The following is a 21,313-nucleotide window of genomic DNA, read 5'->3' on the forward strand; positions in this document are numbered from 1 at the left end:
TCTAGCGAATATGTCTTTCCAATGTTACCGGAATCGCCCCCCCCCCGGAGGATCCAAACCCGGAACCGCGCCCCGAGCGGTTGCGTTCCGGAATCCACAGAGGAATCGCGGTTCCGTTTTCAAGGTTGCGCAGTTCCGATTTTTTTTAACGATTCCTGCCAAAACAGGTTGCGCCACCCCGGAATCGCGCTTCGGCATGCGGTTCGGGCATGGGGTGGCGCCACGCAACCTGCCCGGAAGCGCACGCCACCCGCACGCCACCCGGGCGCAACCCGAACGCAACCCGCGCAGTTCAAATTTTTTTTTTAATTTCATTTAATATCTAACTTAACTAAGCATGAGGGGGTGGGTTAGGGGTGGGTTAGGGTCACTTTAGGGTGAGTTTAGAAAAGAATAAAGCCCCCATTCTCTTCTCATTTTCTCACTTTGAGTTTATGAGAGTTGGAGAAGAGAAGAGAGGAGAGGAGAAGAGAAGAGAGGAAAGGAGAGGAGAAGAGAGGAGAAGAGAGGAGAGCTTGGAGGAGTGAAGAAGGAGGAGCTAGGAGAAGGAGGAGGAGCTTGGAGCAAGAGCTTGGAGGACTTCATCTACAAGAGCTAAAGAGGTAAGTTCAAACCCCAAACTCCCTTGTTTTTTTGAAAAAAAAATTGTATTTTTCTCCTCCCTCTCCTACTCTTTCCCATTGTTTCTACTTGCTCCTTTATTTACAGGTTGTCCACCACCTATATCCATATTCCAAGATGGTGTTCTTTTGGCTTCTATGTATCATTCCACTCTTGGTTTTAATGATGGCAAGGGTGAGGAATAGAGGGGAAGAGGAAGGGGATGAACTTGGGACTCCTAATAGTAGTGACCCAATGTATGATGAGGAGGAAGGGTTTGAAGAGGAAGGGGATGAACTTGAAGAGGACACTGAAGCACAAGATGGGAAAGGTACATCAAATCCCTTGTGGACCTTTGTGACCAAACTTGAAGGGGGAAAGGGTGGTGGATCTTACAAATGGATGTGCCCTCATGATTGTCATGGAGGAAAACCATATACGGGTTCATATACCCGTCTGAGGAGGCATCTTTGTGGGGTGCTAGAGAGTGATGAAAAAAAGGGTTCTGTGGGGGTAGCCATTTGCACAAAAATTTCAAGTGAACAAAGACAAAAATACATCAAAATAGAGATGGCTGCACAACAAAAAAACAAGAAACAAAAAACTCATTCAGAATCAAGTGCAACCTCTAAATTTGGTAGTTGCCCATCTCCTTATGGTACTTCTGCAACCTCTGGAGGTAGAAAAACAATAGGGGATTTCCTTAATGTTGCTGGGAGGGATGATGTGGATGGAAAGGTAGTCCGTTTTCTTTGTGCTTGCGGTGTACCATTCAATGTGCTTCGCTCTCCCTATTGGCATGACATGGTAAAGGCCATCAATGAAGCCCCAAAAGGATACAAGGCCCCCAACTATGAGAAAGCTAGAACAGTGTTATTAGAAAGAGAAAAAGCTAAGGTTCAAAGAGCTTTGACACGTTTTACACATGAGTGGGTGGATTATGGGGTATCCATTGTATCAGATGGGTGGACAAATATTAGAAACCAACATTTGATAAATGTTCTTGGTGTTTCTTCTAAGGGTGCAGTATTTATTGCATGTCATGACTCCTCCTCCATCAGTGCAACTGCACAAAACATTGCAGATCTCCTATTGAAATCAATCAAAGATGTTGGTCCGAATAATGTGGTTCAAGTGATCACAGATAATGCAGCAAATTGTAAGGCAGCAGGAAAAATTATTGAGCGTACTCATCCACACATCTTTTGGTCTGGGTGCCTGGTTCACACATTGAACCTTTTGATGCATGATATTGTGAAACACAAAGAATGTGGGTGGATTGCTGAGGTTTACAGGAAAGGGAAGCAGCTCATTAAATTCATCACAGGGCATACAAGGGTAAACTACTTCTATGGCACTTACTCCAAGTTGCAATTGCTTAAAATTGCAAAGACAAGATTTGCTAGTTATTACCTCACCTTTAGGCGGCTAGTGAGGGTGAGACAAGCTTTAACTAATCTGGTGTGTGCTGAAACATGGGATGAAATTAACCAGTGTACAGATGGTGCTACTGCAGATGTAGTCAAGGACACTGTTCTTGACACTTACTTTTGGTCACAGGTTAAATATGTTTTGCAATTCACCAAACCAATTTATTACATGATCAAGTTTGCAGATTCAGATCGACCAGTAATTGGGGAGGTGTATGAGCAAATGGATAGCATGTTGGGGCAGATTAAAGACATTGTTGAGCCTAGAGATACCACCTTGTACAATTATATTCGTGAAGAGGTGGAAAAGCGATGGGATATGCTAAATGTTCCATTGCATGCATTAGCATATGTTTTGACACCTAGGTACTATCATCCATCATGGCTTTCAAAACCAGCACCTGGGGGGGAAGCAGGAAAAAACCACACCAAGATAAAGAGGTTCACGAAAAATATATGGCTGCATTGAGTAGATTAATCCCTGATAATGAGGAGGCTGCATTGGTACGGAGACAGCTGAGCAACTATACGCTCAACACTGGTCCATTTGGGAGCATGCATTCAATTGAAGATCGAGAGCATTTTTCTGCTCTTGAGTGGTGGAACATGCATGGAGGGCCTACTCCAGTTCTACAGAGTTTGGCATTGCGGGTGCTATCACAGGTGGTAAACACTTCTTCTGCAGAGAGGTGTTGGAGCTCTTATTCTTTCATCCACAGTGTTAAAAGGAACAGGTTGAGTTTAGACCGGGCAGAGAGCTTGGTTTATGTTCATTACAACTTGCGATTGTTGTCCCATTACTGTGAAGATGCAAAGTCTAATAAAGACTTGTTGATTTGGGACAAGCATCCAGAGGAGCCCAATTTGGAGGATGGAGTGTTGCAACTAGAGCAATTAGAGGATGCTCTCCTGGTATGTCCATTATGGTATACCGTATGAATTTTCCAATTTTCCCTTATAAAGCATTTCTCTAATTCATGTTTTTAATTTTTTTGTTAACTAGTGTTTTTTTTTTTTGCATGAATTTTTTGAGCGATTCTAGGATGATGATGACCGTGTTGATATGCCACCACCCCCACCCCCATCTGGTCCTAGGTTCCATGGTTCAACACCAACAGCAGGGGGTTCTTCTTCATCAGTTCCAGTGCCACGACTTACACAGGGACCATCTTCTTCATTGCCACCACGTGGAGGCACGCCATCACGTTCTATTCGTGGTGGAAGGAGGAGAGATTAGTAGATATATTCACAATCTACTTCTTTTTGTCATAGTCTATAGATTACTCATTAGACTTGTAGACTTGTGAATTTGAATTTTGAACCTTTTTGGCTTGGCGGTGACCAAGTGACATATTTTGTAAACATTATTATTTGAATTTTGGACATGACAAATGTTGACAGTTGCTCACTTGCTAGATAAATCATAATATGCTTAAATGTTTTATGTTTTATAATATGCTTAAAAATTTGATGTATGTTTGTAATAGCTAGAATATAGATGATTGTTGTACATACTAGTAACTACAATGGAATCATGGATGCCATATCTATCTTGATTTATGCAAAAATATGCATGTTTTCATGTCTTCTACAATTAATTTGGTATTTGGGATGTTTGTTTTGAGTATAAATGCAAAAAAATATATAAAAATATATATATATAGCAGACGCTTCCGCGGACGCTTCGCTCCCTAGATTTTTGGAAAATGACGCTTCCGCGCTTCGCGCTTCCGCTTCGCGCTTCCGCTTCGCTCCCGCTTCGTGCAACACTGTGTCTTTCTCTCTTGAAGGCTCAATGTTGTTCCTCTTATCCTTAGGAACATGAATATATATAGGACAACCAAAGATTCTCATGTGTCCAACCTCTGGCTTCCTTTTGGAGAAGGCTTCTTCAGGAATCATACCTTCCAAAACTTTATGAGGGCTTCGATTTTGAATGTAAACAATTATTCGTGATGCTTCTAAGAACAACGACAAGTCCAAATCATGCGTCATGGTCTTGACAGATTCTTCAATGGATCTATTCTTTTGTTTAACTTCACCATTCTATTGTGGATTATAGGGGACAATTATCTCCTTCTTAATCTGAGCCTGCTTCCAGAAAGCCACGAGCTCCTTTGAGGTGTATTCTCCTCCATTGTTAGATCTCAATATCTTTATCTTTTTACCTCTCAAGTTTTTCACTTTAGCTTTGAATTCCTAGAACTTGTCGAATACTCAAACTTTCGTCTTCAAGAGATATATCCACGTCTTAGGAGAGAAGTCAACGATAAATGTCACATAGTATGATGAACCACCAAGCGATTTTATGGGCATCGGACCACATACATCGAAATGAACCAAGTCCAAAACTTCCTTAGATATGTTTTCATTGTTTTGAAATGGTTTTTTGATGTCCTTCCCAAGTGCACAACCTTTGCATACACCATCATTATTTACTTGTAGTTCAGGAACTCCTGACACTTTCACTTAATTCAAGCAATGCTCTAAAATGAGGATGTCCATACCTTCGGTGCAATAGCTCACTTGAATCTGTTTCGTCATGTACTAATGCTTGATCAAGTTGACTCACAAGTCTATAGAATCTTCCATCACGAATCCTAATAACCCTATCATCATTTATACTAAATCCCTCTGACCAAACAAGTACTTTATTATCCACAAAAGCAACTCTCTCCTTTATCTTCTAAACAAGGAACATAGGCAAGATTATTTTTCAAACCTGATACATAAAGGACATTATTGAGATGAACATTGTTCCCAGATTCCAGATCTATGGATGCCTTTCCAACTCCTTTGACTGCATAGCTGTTATTGTCTCCCAATTCAACCCTTTGAGATAACTTCTTCTCTGTCATGCTTGAAAGATTCCCACGCTCTCCAGTCACGTGTCTTGATGCTCGACTATCTACTAGCTACATTTCATCATCATTTGCAAAGGAAGATGTCAAAGTTGAGTAGTAGAATAAGTCTTTTTCACCTTTGGACTTCTTTGGTTTTTCATCTTCTTCAACTTCTGTTGCGAAAGCATGTGGGTTCCCTTTTCTTTTCTTGTTAGCCATATTAAGACAATCTTTCTTGAAATGTCCATATTCTTGACAACCACAACATTGTATCTTTGATAAGTCTTTCTTTTTCTTAGAGGAAGAAGATCCTTTCTTATGTTGAGGTCCAAGCTTCTTCCTTCCCTTGTTCTTGAAGCGAGCTGCAATGGCTTGAACTTGTTCAGCTTGATGATCTTTAGTCATCAATCTTGCTTCTTCTTGAGCACATGATGTCCATAATTGCTGAAATGAAGGAGCTTCTTTCCAACTGCTTATGCCTGCTGCAAATGCGTCCCATGATCTAGGAAGACCATTGAGTGTTGTAGTCACAAGCTCTTAATCAGAGATAGTTTCTCCAATAGCTGAAATTCGATAACCGATTTGCAAAATTCTCACAAACTATGAAGCCATAGTGTTGTCATTAAAATAATGTTAATTAATTTAATGAAAATTATAATGATGTAATGAAAATTAGATTGTAATGTGATTAATGTACTATCGGTAATTGAAAATGAAACAATATTATAATGATCTATTATTTTCGTTATAATATTGTTTCATTTTCAATTATCATTAGTAAATTAATCACATTGCAATCTAATTTTCATTACATCATCATAATTTTCATTAAATTAAGAAACATTATTATAATAATGATTAATATTAATCATTATAATGATTAACTATTTTAATCATTATAATAATTAATTATTATATTTATTATAATAATGATTAAAATTATCGTTATTATGATTATTATGACATATTATTATCTTATTATTCTAATTATAATACTATTTTATTTTTAGTTATTATAAGTAGATTAATTACATTACATTCTTTTAATTATTATATTCTAATTTTAGCTACATGTTTAGTTTACTTTGCTTCACTCTTTTTAATTATTATTATTAATTATATTAACTACTTTACATTATTTACCTCTCTTTTATTTAATTTGACCGACATAATACCTTTAATATTATAGATTAATCACTATTTATTTACATATTTCGTTAGTTAAATAAATACAAGATTCTTCTGTGGATCTCCTGAATATGGGCTGTGATACTTAGCTTGAAACATCGATATAAAAATTCTCCACGCAGGATTCCGAACACTTTTCAAATGCAAAGCCGCGAAAACACAAAAACCTTAATATTTGACTTGTCATCCACAATTAATTTGGGGACTAAGTCTATTTAATAGAAATCTAATATTTAATTACATTGAGTTTGCCCACATAATGGGTCAAATTGCCTCATCACCACCAAAGTAGTCCAACGTTCCACAAGGAAAATGTTTGGAAGTCAAAATCAGGAGGAATCATGTTGATTTATCTTGGGAATGTTGAAGAATCTAGAGCAAACATAATTAAAGAGATTCTTCTTAACATGATAACAATTTGTGAAGTTTTTTTACAATTTATCTTAGCTTGATCTTCTTTTTATCATTAGTGTGTGTGTTTACTTCATCAAACTGCTACCAAAAACAAAGAGACAAGAACACAAGATATTTGGTTTTCTGCCCGGGCCAAAACCTCTCCCTCTTGGAGAGGAAAACCCGCACAAAAATTCTTCTTATAGAGATTCCAATTGACAAATACCAAGACCATGACCCTTGACCTGCTATGCCACTCCAAGACCAAGACACCAATCCTCTTCTCTGTCACTGCTGAGATCATCCTCATTGCTGCACCATTGAGGCCATCATTACTACATCACTGAGATCTTCATTACTGCTTCTTCACCATGTCAACGAGGTCTCTTGTCTTCATTGAGGTCTTCACTGTGACCTTGATTCTATGCTTTTATCAATGCACCGAGAGCTTCATTATGACAATCACCATGATGATTGTTTCACCATATCTCCATCTGTACTTAGATCATCACTGTACTCTTGCTCAGATCATCATCACATTGACTGTGATCGTGCCGAGAGTGTATTCCAAGGCTGTGATGATTCTTATCACCTTTTCCCTTTATGCCGAGACTGTAATCCTTGTCACTGCTTCTCATTATGTCGAAACTGTAACCCTTGTCATTGTCATTAAGGCTTCTTCTCATTATGCCGAAACTGTAACCCTTGCCACTATCATTAAGGCCTCTTCTCATTATGCCGAGACTGCTACAAAGATACCACTGAGATTCTCTTCATTATTAGTATGTTGAGACTATAGTAGTGCTTAGAGAGTATGCAGAGGTTACTAGAGACAGATCCGAACCCTTTACTGTGATATCCTCCGAGACTTTTAATCATGCCAAGACTATTAGTGCTTCTGTAGGATTCCAGAGATCTTCTTCACCATCGAAAGATAATGACTGTGCTTCCTTTCGCTGAGATGTACACCACCGAGGAGGAGAGGACTATCATCTTTCTTCGCTGTGATCATCACTGAGGTTGATGAGGGTTTCCGAGATCCCGTACCCAACCGAGATTTGTTGAAATTTGGTACCAGGGGATAGGTGGTTCCCTAAGGCTTTGATCTTTGGCCTAGGGAAAAGTGTCCAAAAGAATTTAATTTTTCTCCTAAAGTGACTTTGCATTTTTTTTTATGAAGTTAAATTAATTTAAAAGTGACTTTAAGTGATAAAGTTACTAAGTCTAATTTTAAAGTGACTTTTATAAAGTCAATGAAAAATTAGAAAGGAAAAGTGACTTTGGAAATAAATGACTAAGTGGGTCTTTATTAAAGTGGGGTGAATTAAAAAATAAAAAGTGAGATTTAAATGAGCATTTAATCTTAGCCTTAGATCTCAATCTATTTCAGCCATTGGATTTAGGAATCACCCAAAAGTCACTTGGGGTTAGATTAAAGGAGGAAAAGGAGGAAAAGGTCATTCATTCTTTCATGAGCAGATTGTGAGAAGGAGAGCAAGAGAGTAAGAGAGATTTCTGAGCAGGGAGGAGAAGGAGACAACAGCTTGGCACACATTCCAAGGCAACAGTTGAGCAGATTTGTACAGCTGGTTCAGCACACAGTGAAAGGCAAGTTTTGGCACGATTTTCGATGAGTGGTTTGCATAAAAATCGAGGAGCAGTTTGCTGATTTTTTTGCACGCAAAACGAGGGCCGTACAACGCATTTATTGTAGTCCGTACAACGCATTTAATGCTGACCATACATAAGCATTTAATGCTGAAAGTGGGCACAAAAATCAAGGAGGTCGTACAACATTTATTGCTGTCTTGTTTGCTGTAATTTCCAGTTTGCTGTGAGGCATGGGAAAAGAGATAAGTTGTAAATTTGCTTGCTGATTTTTTGCTGAATATTTCTCACTGTGAAAAAGGAATTTTTAGAAATAAAGAAGAGCTCTCAAACTGGTTTTCCCCAAGAGTTGTAGGGGGTTTTTCCAGGGTCAAGTTGACCAAAAATCTCAGTGTTTAAATGTGTTTTAATGGCTATTTATTTACTGTTGATTTTTATTTCTGCAATTTCCAGCATTCTGTAAAATTTCCAGAATTTGTGTTTTCAGCAATATTTATTTTTTTCAGCTTGTTTAATGTATGGTTATGGGAAAGGACATTTAACTACATGGGAGAAATAAGGTGAAACTGAAAACCGGGGTGGGAAAACAGAAATTTCTACAAGATCTTCTTCCTGCACCTCATACCTATTCGGAATTTCAGAGGAGAATGCGAGTTCTGTACTTGTGTTTTGCAGATACCCTAGCCACATATTTATAGTGGTTTGTCCTAAAAAATAAAACGATTTGTCAAGTGAAATGTTGTGTCTATTTCCTTGAGTCGACATGACTGCCTTTTATACATTTAATTCAATTTTGAAGCCGACATGCTGATCTCCTTGTCGTTTTGCTTGTAGACTTCGTTGTGCTTGCTTTTGGAGGATTGTTCTTGGTCTTGGAGGGCTGCTCTAGCCATGAATATATTTTACATAGGCTCATGAGGAGCTCCTTCATACATGACTTGACTCTTTGACATATTAATAAATCCTAAAGACATCAAGAAGAGTCTTTGACTTAATGACACTTCTTGCTCATGAAACCCATGCAGCAAGGCATACAAAATAAATTTATTTTTCTTTTATTACATTATTTACAAAGATCAAATCATTATGAAGACCGAACCTAGTTACACTTTCTTCAACAGGGAAAGAGAGTGATCATCCTTGGGAATACACTCCATTAGTTGAATACTAATTACTTCACTTTTAATGGCTACCTTTCTTATCATTATCTTAATCTTCTTGGAAATAGTAACCTCCAACAACTATATTGACCTTTCCAATGACTATTTTTTTGTTGACTTGACTTTTCTGTGCATTAATGAATGCATTTACAACCACCTTAAGATCTCTAGCGTCCTTGCGAATTTGGAAAAACCAAGGCATGGGTTTTGTTCCTCTCATTCTTTAGACCAATTTTGACATATTATATGTCTATTTTTGACAAAAGTTTCCTTTGTTATGCCACGTGGAAAAGATAGTCTGCCACATCCTCATGCCCAAGTTGATGATCTTTAATGCCCTTGGGGATAAAATTTCTCTGAGATTTGCCCAATGATCCCCTTGTTTTGCCCCTGGAAAACCTGTAACATTGCTATTTGACCATCTTTGACCAACCATATCTTGATAATGCTTTCACCAAATTGAAGAATTTCATGTGGCATGTCATCCACTCACTGAGCTCTACAATTTGGGACCTTGTTGACTTTTTGACTTTCGAGACCACTTTTCCTTGGGAAATGTGAACTGCATCAAGAAGTGTGAAAATATCATTCACAGTGAGATTGCTATATATGAGAAACATCTGAGGGATACGACACTAGAGCCAAGGCCGCGTACAATCTCGATAGACTCATAACCATGCAAAAAGACATAGGTACACTTGACTTGGGCTGGACTAGTCCCTACACTAGTGATCACCACTACACTATAAGGCTTTCACAAAACCATGAGTCCACATATAACTTACCTTAGGCTATTAGGGATGAAAGAAACTTGCTACAAACATTAAGGGACAAGGCATGGTCCAACAAAAGAAAGACTAACTCAATGTGACTCAGGGTCTAGGATGCCTACAAGGACTCACATGGTTGTTACATGGCTTTTAACTTGTAACCTTTGGCTGACAATGGCGCTTAAGAATGTTGTAATGAATCTATAGGTACCACTATGGAAAGAGGGGTAACAATCCCATCATGGCTCCCTTGCCCACAAACCATACACCATATGTCAGGGTGTCAGAAAGACTTGACACCAATGCAAATTCCTTGAATTTTTTAGCTAACTCATCCGTTTCTGCAGTGGTAACTGGCGATGTCTTCCCTTTTCCTTGCTTGTTGGTGCATTTTCCAACATAGTGACTGTACTTGTGACATGCAAAGCACTTGACTTTGCTCATGTCCTTTTTCTTTATCTATGAAGATCCTCTTGCACTTTGGTTCTGCTTGGCTTTACTCTTTCCCATTGTTTTAAAAATCCGGCCGGTTAAAACCGGTAACCGGTCAGACCGGCAGAAAAACCCGGTTTGACCTCTCATTTCGCCCAAAAAAGGAAACACCGGTCCTAACCAGCGGGTTTAGGACGGAACCGACCAGTTTATGGGCAAATGGCTGGTTCTGTCCTAAACCGGTCGATTAGCGGCCAAGGCTGCAAAGGACCCACATAGTGCGGCTTTCCATGTTTGTGGGGTGTTTTGGAGGGAAAATAAGAGTTCTTTCCCTCTAAAAACACCCTCTCCAAGCCTTTAAAAGGACCTTCTCCCTCTCATTTGTCTCACACATCTCATTTGGAGTATTTGTGGGTTTGATTGGGAGCTTGGAGAGTGTTGAATTTTTGCTGGAGTAGTCATCTTGGAGGCTTGGAGTTGGAGTTGGAGCTATTTTGGAGATAGTTTGGAGCTGTCAGTGGAGTTGGCATCTTCAAGAAGAGGTTAAGGAAACTAGTTTGTGTTTCCAGGTAAGGATTTTCACATGACAATTCCTCATTTGATTGCTGTCCATGTATTAAATTCTTTTATGTGTTCTAAACTTCTAACTTTTATCATCTATGGTATAAAATCTCAAGTTCTATGCTATCAAAGTTTGTAGGCTACATGTGCATTTGTTTTCCTAAATTTAGCTTTGGTTTTCCATGTTTCTTAGCTACAATTTTTCTTATTTTTTTAAATGTCAAATTTCTTTGTAAATTTTAATTATTTCAAGGCAACATGGCTCTGAAAGGCAAGGACTGCATGGACTCATTGTGATTTGATTGATGGAAAAATGATATGCAAATTATGCCATAAACTATTGGAGGTGGGGGTATTTTCAGATTGAAACAACACTTGGTTGGGGTAAGTGGCCAAGTAAAGCCATGCGATGCACCAAATGAAGTGTTAGGTGATATTAGGGCAGAATACCTTTCCAAGCTTGAAAATTTTCACGAGGAGAAGGCTATGGAGAAAGCCGTCCAAGATGACATTGCAAGGAAGAGGGAATTATTAGAATCCATGAAAGAGAGTGGGTATGATGATTATGTGATTCAAGACTCCTCTTTTATCCCTTCCACCAATGACCCCTTTCACTATGTTCATCTTTCTTTTCGCCAACTATCAAAAGGAACAAAGAGAACAAACATCCAGAGTTATTTCTCATCCTCCCAACATTGCCTCTTCTAATCCCACTTCCTCCCATCCAACAAACATCCAGAGATATTTCTCATCCTCCCAACATTGCCTCTTCTAATCCCACTTCCTCCCATCCAAGTCGTCAACCCACTTTGGATCGACATTGGAATAAACAAGGAAAAGAAACTTCTTATCAATACATTGCTAGATGATGGAATGATGCAGATATCCCATTTCTTGTTGCTCACGCACCTTATTACCAAGCTATGCGGGACTCTGTTATAGCTGCAGGAAAGGGCTTCAAAGGCCCTAGTATGCATGACTTGAGGGGAGCTCTTTTGCAAAAATAGATTTCTTCCATTGATGAGTATTTGGCTGAGTATAGAGATTCATGGCTCAAAACAGGTTGTTCCATCATGTCAGATGGATGGATTGATGGAAAGAACCACACTATCATTAATTTCCTTATTTCTTGCCCTCAAGGAACCATGTTTTTGAGATCAGTTGATGCATCTGATAAGGTGAAGGATGCAACCCTTCTATTTGAGCTTTTGGATGACATTATTCAGGAAGTGGGGGAGCAGAATGTTGTGCAGGTCATCACCAATAATGCCTCAAACTATGTTCTTGCTGGAAAGATGCTTGAGTCCAAATATAGGACCATATTTTGGACTCCATGTGCTGCACATTGCATAGACCTCATGCTTGAGGACATAGGCAAAGTGGAGTGGGTAAAAAACACTGTAGAGCATGCCAAGTGCATTACAAAATACATTTACAACCACTCATGGGTATTGAACTTAATGAGGAAAAACACTGGGGGCAAAGAGCTTGTTAGGCCTGCAATTATGAGATTCGCAACTCACTTCCTCACGTTGCAATGTCTCAATGCTCAACATAAAATCCTGCAAAATATGTTTTCTTTTGATGATTGGACTGAATCTTAGTGCGCTCATAGACAAGATGGCAAAGATACCAAAATGAAAGTGTTTGACAATTATTTTTGGAAAAGGTTTGCTGAGCTTGTGAAAGTTATTGAGCCCCTTGTTAAGGTGCTAAGGATGGTGGATGGGGAAAAATTGGCCATGGGCTACATTTATGAGGCTATGGATCAGGAAAAGGAGCAGGTACATGCAACTTACACGAACATGTTAGCTAAATATGGCCGTATATGGGAGATCATTGATAACAGATGGAAAAATCAACTCCAACGTCCTATACATGCAGCTGGGTATTTTTTGAACCCAAAGTATCATTATAAAGCTCAGTTAAGAGATGTGCAGAATGGGCAGGTTAGTGCTGGATTGATTGATTGCTTGTAGCACATGGTCTATAGCCGTGCAAACCAGTTGGAAATACATATACAACTTACTCTTTTTAGTATGGTAGTTGGTACCTTTGGCAAAAACTTGGCAAAGATGGCAAGAGATGTGGATCAACCAATTAAGCAATTCCAATTTCCAATTTGTTTTTCTTTTCAAGTTAAATTGTTTACAAATTTACAATTGAAATTATCTATAAATACTTGTAATTTGTAAATAAGTAATGAAATGAACTAAGTTACTAATTAATGTCATTTTCTTTGCAACACATTGGTGGGAGTCATTTGGCAGCCAGTGTCCTCAATTGCAAAAGTTTGCAATTAGAGTCCTCAACCAAACTTGTAGTGCTTCAGGTTGTGAGCACAATTGGTTTGTTTTTGAGCGCATGCACACGAAGAAGAGAAACCGTTTGGAACAAAAACGGTTAAATAATCTTGTCTTCGTGCAATACAACCTTCAACTAAGGCGGAACCAAATTATGAACAATACACCTGATCTAGATCCCATTTTGTTGGACGATATTGATCCAACATCAGAATGGGTGGAGTAGACTGAAGATCCCGTGTTTGATGTTGATTTTGATATTGGCATGGCATTAGCAGGGGATGAAGCAGATTTGGTGGCGCCATTAGAACCAGGATCAATAGCTGCATCAAGGAAAGACAAACAGCCAATGGAAGGTACTAGTCATGTAGCTCGACCAATTCGTGCTTCCATTAGGTCCACTTCTATTGTTATTGGTGGTAGTGCCACTGAGGTTGCAGATGAGGCTGAGGCATCGTCAGACTCTGATCTAGATGATGTCTATATAGCTTTGCTGATGATGATGATGATGTGTCTAGTAGTGGTGATGAATTTGATGATTGACCATGTGTAGACTCTAGAGTCTTTGATGATTGATCATGTGTAGACTCTAGATTCTAGAGTCTAGACTTGTAGTCCTATAGTAGGCCAATGGCCTCATAGCTTGTAGCATTGTTTTTGGACTTTATAGGCCATTTAGAGCCTCAATGCTTATGTATTTTGTCGATGATATGTATTGCACTCGGTGCCATTTTGATATATTCACGTTTACATGGTATATAAATGAGCAAACTTTGCATATCTTGTCTCTATTGGCTTGGAATCATGGTTGTAAATCTTAAAAATAGTTTTTTTCATTAAAATATAATTATTTAATGTATTTTTTAAAAACCGGTTCATTTAGACCTGACTAGTCCTAGTTCGAAACCCAATTCATTAGGTGGACCGGTCCGGTCACCGGTTTCAGTTTTTAAAACTATGTTCTTGCCCTTGTTTCTTGCCTAGTAAGAGCAAGTTCCTCATTAGCCCCCTTAAGCCTACCTTCAAATCTCAAATTAGATGACGCCATCTCACGAGATCGATTTTAGCTACAAAACCCTTTTTGCAAAATAAAATTATCTGCTGATAAACAATTTTGTTGTTGTAAAACCCTTTTGCTGTATGATCTCCCATAGAGTTTCTATTGCCCTAATACCATGTTAAATCTCTAATATCAAATATGATTTATTTATATACCTCAACAATTATTTTATACCCAAAAATTATTTACTCAATAAAATTTTAAAACTGTTGGAAAATAAAACCATTGGTATTTTAACTTTTAGAAATTAAATATGCAATACAAATAAAATAGGCAAACCAATCACATTACAATGAAAAATTCCGCCCAAAGCAATCTTCCTCCACTTTATATAACTCAGGAAAATTAGGGCCTAGACCCATAAAGAATACATAGAAAAATTACAATTGTTGGAACTTTACAATCGACCCCACTGGAGAATCGACCTAAAGGAATTCGACCCTCCTGGAATTTGGTACTCCTGAAGATTTCGACCCTAGAATATCAATGTCCTCTACGAGTTGACTTTGCCCTGTCTTTTTCCCTTTGTACATCCCCTATGCACTAGAGAAAAATTGGCCCCTAGATAATTCGACCTCTGTCTAGAACTTAGCTCGCCTCTTCAGTGATTCAACCTCCCTCCAGAACACGACCCTCCTCTTCAGTAATTCGACCTTTCTCTCAAACTCAATTTCCTTGTAAATTTCTCTCAAAATTCCCTTGTTGCAACTTTTTTTTTCTTTCTCTTTAGTCCTAGAGCCTCTCACTCCCTTGAGAAAATCGCTCTCCCAACAATAACACTATAATATGTCTTCATCCTTTCCCATAGGTTCTCTTTATAATTTCTGACAACACTTTTTTGAACCCTGTCTCTGATGAAATGGTATTTGATCTCTATGTGCGTGGCCTATTGTGAAACATTGGATTCTCCTAAAGCTTGATGCAACTTTGATTATCACAATGGATCGTTGTAGGGCCTATCTTAAGACCAAATAATACTGTGGGCATCTTGCAAAGGCATGTGCCCTCACAACTTGCCAAACTCGTTGCCATGTACTCGGCCTCTGCTAAGTTAAGTGCTACTGAGTGTTGCTTCTTGCTAAGAGAAGAGACTGCTAGACCTAGGCTAAAACAACATCTAGATGTACTCTTCTTGCCTACTGCACTCTTGGCCCAATTCGAATATGTACAACCTTGAAATTGTACTCCACCAACATTGGCATATCTCAATCTGTAGTCCAGTGTACCACAAAGATTTCTCAACACATGCTTCACTACTACCCAATGAACCCTCCTCGGATCCACCATAAATTGGTTGAGTGTATTCACTGCAAAGCATATATTTGGTCTAGTATTAACTAGATACATCAACAACTTGATCAATTTCCTATACAATGTACAATCCACCAACTCACTTTTAGAAAGATTAAGCTTCCTCAAGTTGGTAAACATGGGTGTAGACATTGTCCTGCAATCCTCCATGTTGAATCTCTTCAAAATCTCAACTACATACCCACCCTATCATAGGAAAATCTCTCCTCGCTATTTCCACAAGTCTAGTCCCAAAGAGAAGTGCATCAATCGAATATCCTTCATCTCGAACTACCAAGCAAGGTCCTCCTTGAACATCCCTATGAGCTTCTCCGATAAGTAGCTCACCAACATCAAATACATAGTACATGTTGGAGTTTGCCTCACTCTTGGTGAATCCCAATCCAAATAGGTAATCATTAATCCTAGTGTATCATGCGAGAGCTTGTTTAAATCTGTGTAAGATCTTCTTCGGTCCACATACATGTGACTTGCTCCAAATCCTATGCAACTCTTGGACTTGTCTCATGCGACCTCCTAAAGGCCCTACCCTCCTCAATTTTGACATTCTGGCTAACTACTATCTCCCTCTGGCATGTAATGTAGACCTTGTAGGCCTTTGAGATCTCACTGCTTCCAACAAAAATCCCTCTCTCAGATGAGGGCTCCAACTTAGTCCTCTTCTTTGTTTCAATATGGACAAACATTGGGCTACTGACGATGTGAAGATGGCACACCTCGAGTCTCACTCCTATAAATGCCTCCTTAGGAATTTGTTCCTCCACTTCCCTATGAGGACCCTTGTTTTGTTCGTGCATTGTTGTGTAAAAAGGCTCTGCCCACAAGAACATAGACAAGTCTTGATCATGGATTATTGGCTTTGCTACTCGCACTATGGTCTTTTTCTTCCTCTCTACCACTCCATTGTACTACAAATTGTAGGGCATTGGTAGTTTATTCTTGATTCCGGCCTTCCTATAGAAGCCGTTAAACTCATTTGAGGTATAGTCACCCCCATTGTCTGATCTCAAGACTTTGATCTTCTTCCTAGTCTGGTTCTCCATAAGAGCTTTAAAGTCTTGGAACTGATCGAAGACCTCATTTTTGGCCTTCAGGAAGTAAATCCATGCCCCCCTAGAATAGTCATATATGAAGGTCACAACATAACTACACCCAGAGATAGACTCCATTGAGATAGGACTACAAATATCAAAATGCACTAAATCCAACAATCCCTTGGACTGGGTCTCATTGTTATGAAATGTTGCTTTGGCACACATGCCAAGCCCACATTCTTTAGACACCATCCCACTCCACAATGAACTTTGAGCAACTAGTGACTATCTCCCATAATAGTGGTAGAGCCCTGTAGTTTAGATGTCCCAACCTCCTGTGCCAAAGCTCACTTTGGCTGTCACTGTCATGTACAAGGGCCTTCGCCGGCTATCCTCTCAACCAGTGTGGAAAAAGTCGGGATTAAAGCAGGACTTTTTCCAAAAAATTGTGAATGAAGTAGTTTCTTTAATGTTTTAATTTTTTTTTTTGAAAAAATCGGGATTTTATTGAAAAAGTCGGGATTTTATTGAAAAGTCTAGATTTTTCAAAAAATTAATATTTTTGTATTTTTTTTTTTTTAAAATTTTGCTGACTTTTTGCCAACTTTTCAAAAAACTCCCGACTTTAACGACTTTTTCAACTTTTGGACCCTTACTGATTTAATCCCGACTTTGACTTTTTCTCAACAGATACATGTTGCTCTCTTTGGTGCCTATCACTCGCCTCATGCTAGGATCAACTCCTCTCAACTAAAACTGTATGCTGACAATACTCTCCACTACATACTGGACACTATCACCAAGCTCCACATGAAGATCACATTGCTTCTTGGCCATATTGGTGAAGAGGTCATGAGATATTGTCATATGACGAGAATCTTCGTTGTCCACAAACCATACATCACGTGTCATGGTGCTTGAAAGACATGAAACCAATGCAAAATCCTCGAATTTCTCAGCTAACTTATCCATTTGTGTAGATGCAATTGTTAATGTCTTCCATTTGCCTTTCTTTTTAGAGCACTGTCCAATATATGACCATACTTGTGGCATCCAAAGCACTTGAATTTGCCTATGTCCTCCTTTTTCTCACCCTGTGAAGATCCTCCTCCACTTTGGTTTTGCTTGGCTTTACCCTTGCCGTTCTTTGCTTGCCTAGCAAGAGTAAGTTCCTCATCACCACCTCCACCTCTGTGCTGTCCACTAGATATCGAACTCTCCCAAATATCCTTTTTGGTGAAGTAGTCCAACAACTTGGTCCAGTCAGGAAGCTTGTCTCTAGCAAGGATACTTGTTACAAAGGTAGCCTTCAACTCTTCCCCCCAAATTGACTCTTCAACCCTTTCAGGATATAAATCCCAATAAAAAAAATCACAGTGGGCGGATCTTTTAAAGGTGGGAGGAGTCGGAAGAGTAGCCAATACACATATAATAGTCCTCACCCGTATACCTCCGCTTTCATATACAGCTGCCTGCAACCCTGGAGCCTCGACGCTTTTTAAAAATTCAATTACTTGTGCTTTCGGGCACTTTCTTCTCGGCATACTCTTCTGGGTATGGGACCTGCCGACTTCAAGACTTTTGGGCTTTGAAAATTCTCTAGGCTCAATAGCTTCAGGTTGGCCCACCTTCCACTATTGGTCACTTACAATGAACTCCTCACTCTTCTTCTCTAGGTTGGCCCACTTGTAATATAAACCTCTGCATGTCGATACCACTAGCGATACCCGATACTCAATTAGAATTGTTTCCAGTCTTAATGATCCTGGGCAACGAGAGAATTCCTGTCTCTTGCCACTTCCATTAATAGACGATCCCTGGTGCTTGACGATTTAAAAAATGCAATTTAGAAATATTATGGGATTTCGGGCTTTTATTGTTATGGGATCTGTCGATTGATGGTTGTGAATTTCGTTTAATGACAGACTTTGCTGAAAGCCAAAATCGACTAAGTGTTGACGTGCCTTCGGGTTATTTATATAGATATAAGGTCTGCACTCCAACTCTTCTTGGCTCCTTTGATCCTTGTCGCTCTCCTCTGGCTTTGCGGCACTCCTCTGATCAATTTCTCTCTGTGTCTTCTCTCCTTCAATATATATATATATATATATATATATATATTTTGTACGTTGATCTTTCCTATGGCAATTAAACTCAGAAATAACTACAGGACCGTGCGCATAGTGTGTTACATTTATGATAGAGATTACGGATTGACTGGTTCATGGGAAAACCTCTCGCACACCACACTCTGAACTCTATTTTTATTATAATCAAAAGAAATATAAAGATTACATGAGATGCTCGATCCAAATCCACAAATGTAGGATCTAAGGACCAATTTAGGAAATTTAATCAAACTATAACAATTTTGCAACAATCTGCCTAATTTAAACAAATTACATAACATTCTAAAATAAATTATCTTCTAACAAACCACACATTAAGGAACCAACTCCTCTAGTAAATGATTTTGACCTTTCGGTCAATGAAAATTACGGATGCCCCTGCATCACGTTCTCTTTAAAATAGAAGGAAATTCGTTTCTAGCCTAATAGTGTAAGTAGGCCATGTTATGGATGATTAGGTTCAAGGCTCATTTTGGCATGGAGATAAGTACATAGAAACAACTTGCTAGTTGTTATTGTCAAGTAATGTGTCTTTCACCTTCCTATAGTCATTTCGAATGCTAAACCCTTTGCTGGACAACATTTTTCACACCATCTTGATTCTTAACTATTTTTACGTGGGTTGAATGACGTGTTCTTACCTCAGAAGGCTATATGACCAGCACTTTTTCCATTGATCAATCTGGATCAAATATTTAATTTTATAAAACGGAGTTCTGGATTCAGAAGTTGTCTAGATCTCATCTCATTTCTTTTGTGATGTTCATGATTTTTCAGTAATATATCATGAATTATGATGTTTCCCGTTGTTTTCCAGATATTTTATAGAGCTTTCATTGCTTTTTCAGTTCTTTTCCAAACTTGGAGCCAGTTGCTCATGACCTGTTTTTCTGGGCGATAACAAATGGTTAATGTATTGACCTATAATCATTTCTTTCGTAAAACTAGTATAATGGATAATTACTAGGACTCTACTCCAAAGATGTTCAAGGGAAGTTGTTTTGCATTAGCATCTCTGTTTTGTTGGTTGTTTTAACTTTTTTATGGGAACTTGAAATTAAAAGTTGGAATTGATCTGCAAAGCTGTTTTTCTGTGCAGTATAGATTTTGCAGATTAAGGTTGTATGATTAATATGTGGTTACTTATAGGCTATAGCCTCACATCTTGATGGAATCAACTAAGCTGGAAATAATTTGCAAATTTTTATGCTTATTTGGTCAATTAAACATTTTGTAAGGGTGTATTGCTATTACTTCGTTTCAACTTCAAGAAGTGCAAACACCACCAAGGATTTTGCAAGTGACAATGGATCCTCGCTTTTTTTACAGTTATGTCTCAGAAACTGAGAGAAGATATGCTGTTCCACAGCTAACACAACGCCACATTTTAGCTGGATTAGCATCAGTTGTTGGTGGATTGGCTGCACCTTATGAAAAAGCTTCCCATATACATCATAGGCCAATTTCCAACTGGCTATGGGCAACTGGTTGTCATCCATTTGGTCCCTTCTCGAATGTCTCACAAATTAGCCAAATGCTTCGTGATACTGCATTGGTGAGTTTATTATGAGCTTTAATATTTCAATTTTTATGGATTTCTATATTATTGGGATTTGACTTAAACATTACCAGTAGACTGAAACTAGAATTTCTAGTCATCAGATTCAATCATAGTAGTAATAGGAAACTTTAACAAATTTGTTTTTATGGTGGCTTTTCTAAATTGCCATCTCATTGCTGACTCCTGAGTAATGTACTTGATTCTTATAGTCTGAAGGATCTCACGGTCATGTCCTTTTTGGCATGACTGTTGGTCAACTCCTGCTTGTCCCAAATCACCCAGAGAACCAAATGTGGTAAGAGAGTGGCACATAGCCCAGATGAGCATAAAGTGTAAAAAGACTAGTACAGCCTGATGTTAGGAAAGACATGTTTTCTTGGCAGAAATCTATGTTTATGGGGACAGATCCCCTCTAGAAAACACCATACTTGCTGTTCCAGTGTTTTGGGTACTTCAAAGACTTCTCGGAAATGTACTCAAACTGTTAGGGACTTTTCTGGGACACGGGGACTTGCTGTCCCACCTGAGACATTCTGGGTGGATTTTTGGGATGATCCGGGCATGTATGTTTAGTTTTGACAATGAACATTGATGATTGGACAGTAAGATCATTTTTCCCATCCATTATACTGAATCTCAATCTGAATCTGTATATGTTGCAGCTCAAAACAAGGGTTTTGTGTGACGGGTTGTTGTTTAAGGGAGAAATTTCACTTGCAGTAGCAAGCTAGTTTAGCCCCAGCAAGCCTGCCCAAGACTTTCCCAGACGGAAGGGGTTACAGTCAAAGCACAATACAACACAAGCATATCCCAGTTCATGCACACATAGACAAGTAGTTACAGAGAGTAAGGAGATTGTACGTCTTACCTAGAAGAGCCTGCTAGTTGATGCAGCCAGCTTGAGGGAAAACTTGGGAGATCTTCACTCAT

General features: G+C 38.8%; 2 protein-coding genes across 2 annotated transcripts in view; both read left to right on the forward strand.

Moving 5' to 3' along the window:
• Positions 1 to 21,313, forward strand: part of LOC149249539 (uncharacterized) — a 339,013-nt gene that overhangs the window by 242,121 nt on the left and 75,579 nt on the right. The window contains exon 12 of the mRNA XM_089458737.1: positions 20,152 to 20,377. Coding sequence (XP_089314863.1) covers positions 20,152 to 20,377 — 226 coding nt within the window. The remainder of the gene's footprint in view (positions 1 to 20,151; positions 20,378 to 21,313) is intronic.
• On the forward strand, positions 172 to 3,375 carry LOC149249540 (uncharacterized). The gene is made up of 2 exons (XM_089456277.1): positions 172 to 2,942; positions 3,073 to 3,375. The coding sequence occupies exon 1, from the start codon at positions 739 to 741 to the stop codon at positions 2,497 to 2,499; it is 1,761 nt and encodes a 586-aa protein (XP_089312403.1). The 5' UTR covers positions 172 to 738; the 3' UTR covers positions 2,500 to 2,942; positions 3,073 to 3,375.

Source organism: Pinus tabuliformis, chromosome 7 (assembly GCF_031772625.1).
Source record: "Pinus tabuliformis cultivar Carrire ecotype Pingquan chromosome 7, CPIR1, whole genome shotgun sequence".
In the NCBI taxonomy this organism is placed as follows: domain Eukaryota; kingdom Viridiplantae; phylum Streptophyta; class Pinopsida; order Pinales; family Pinaceae; genus Pinus; species Pinus tabuliformis.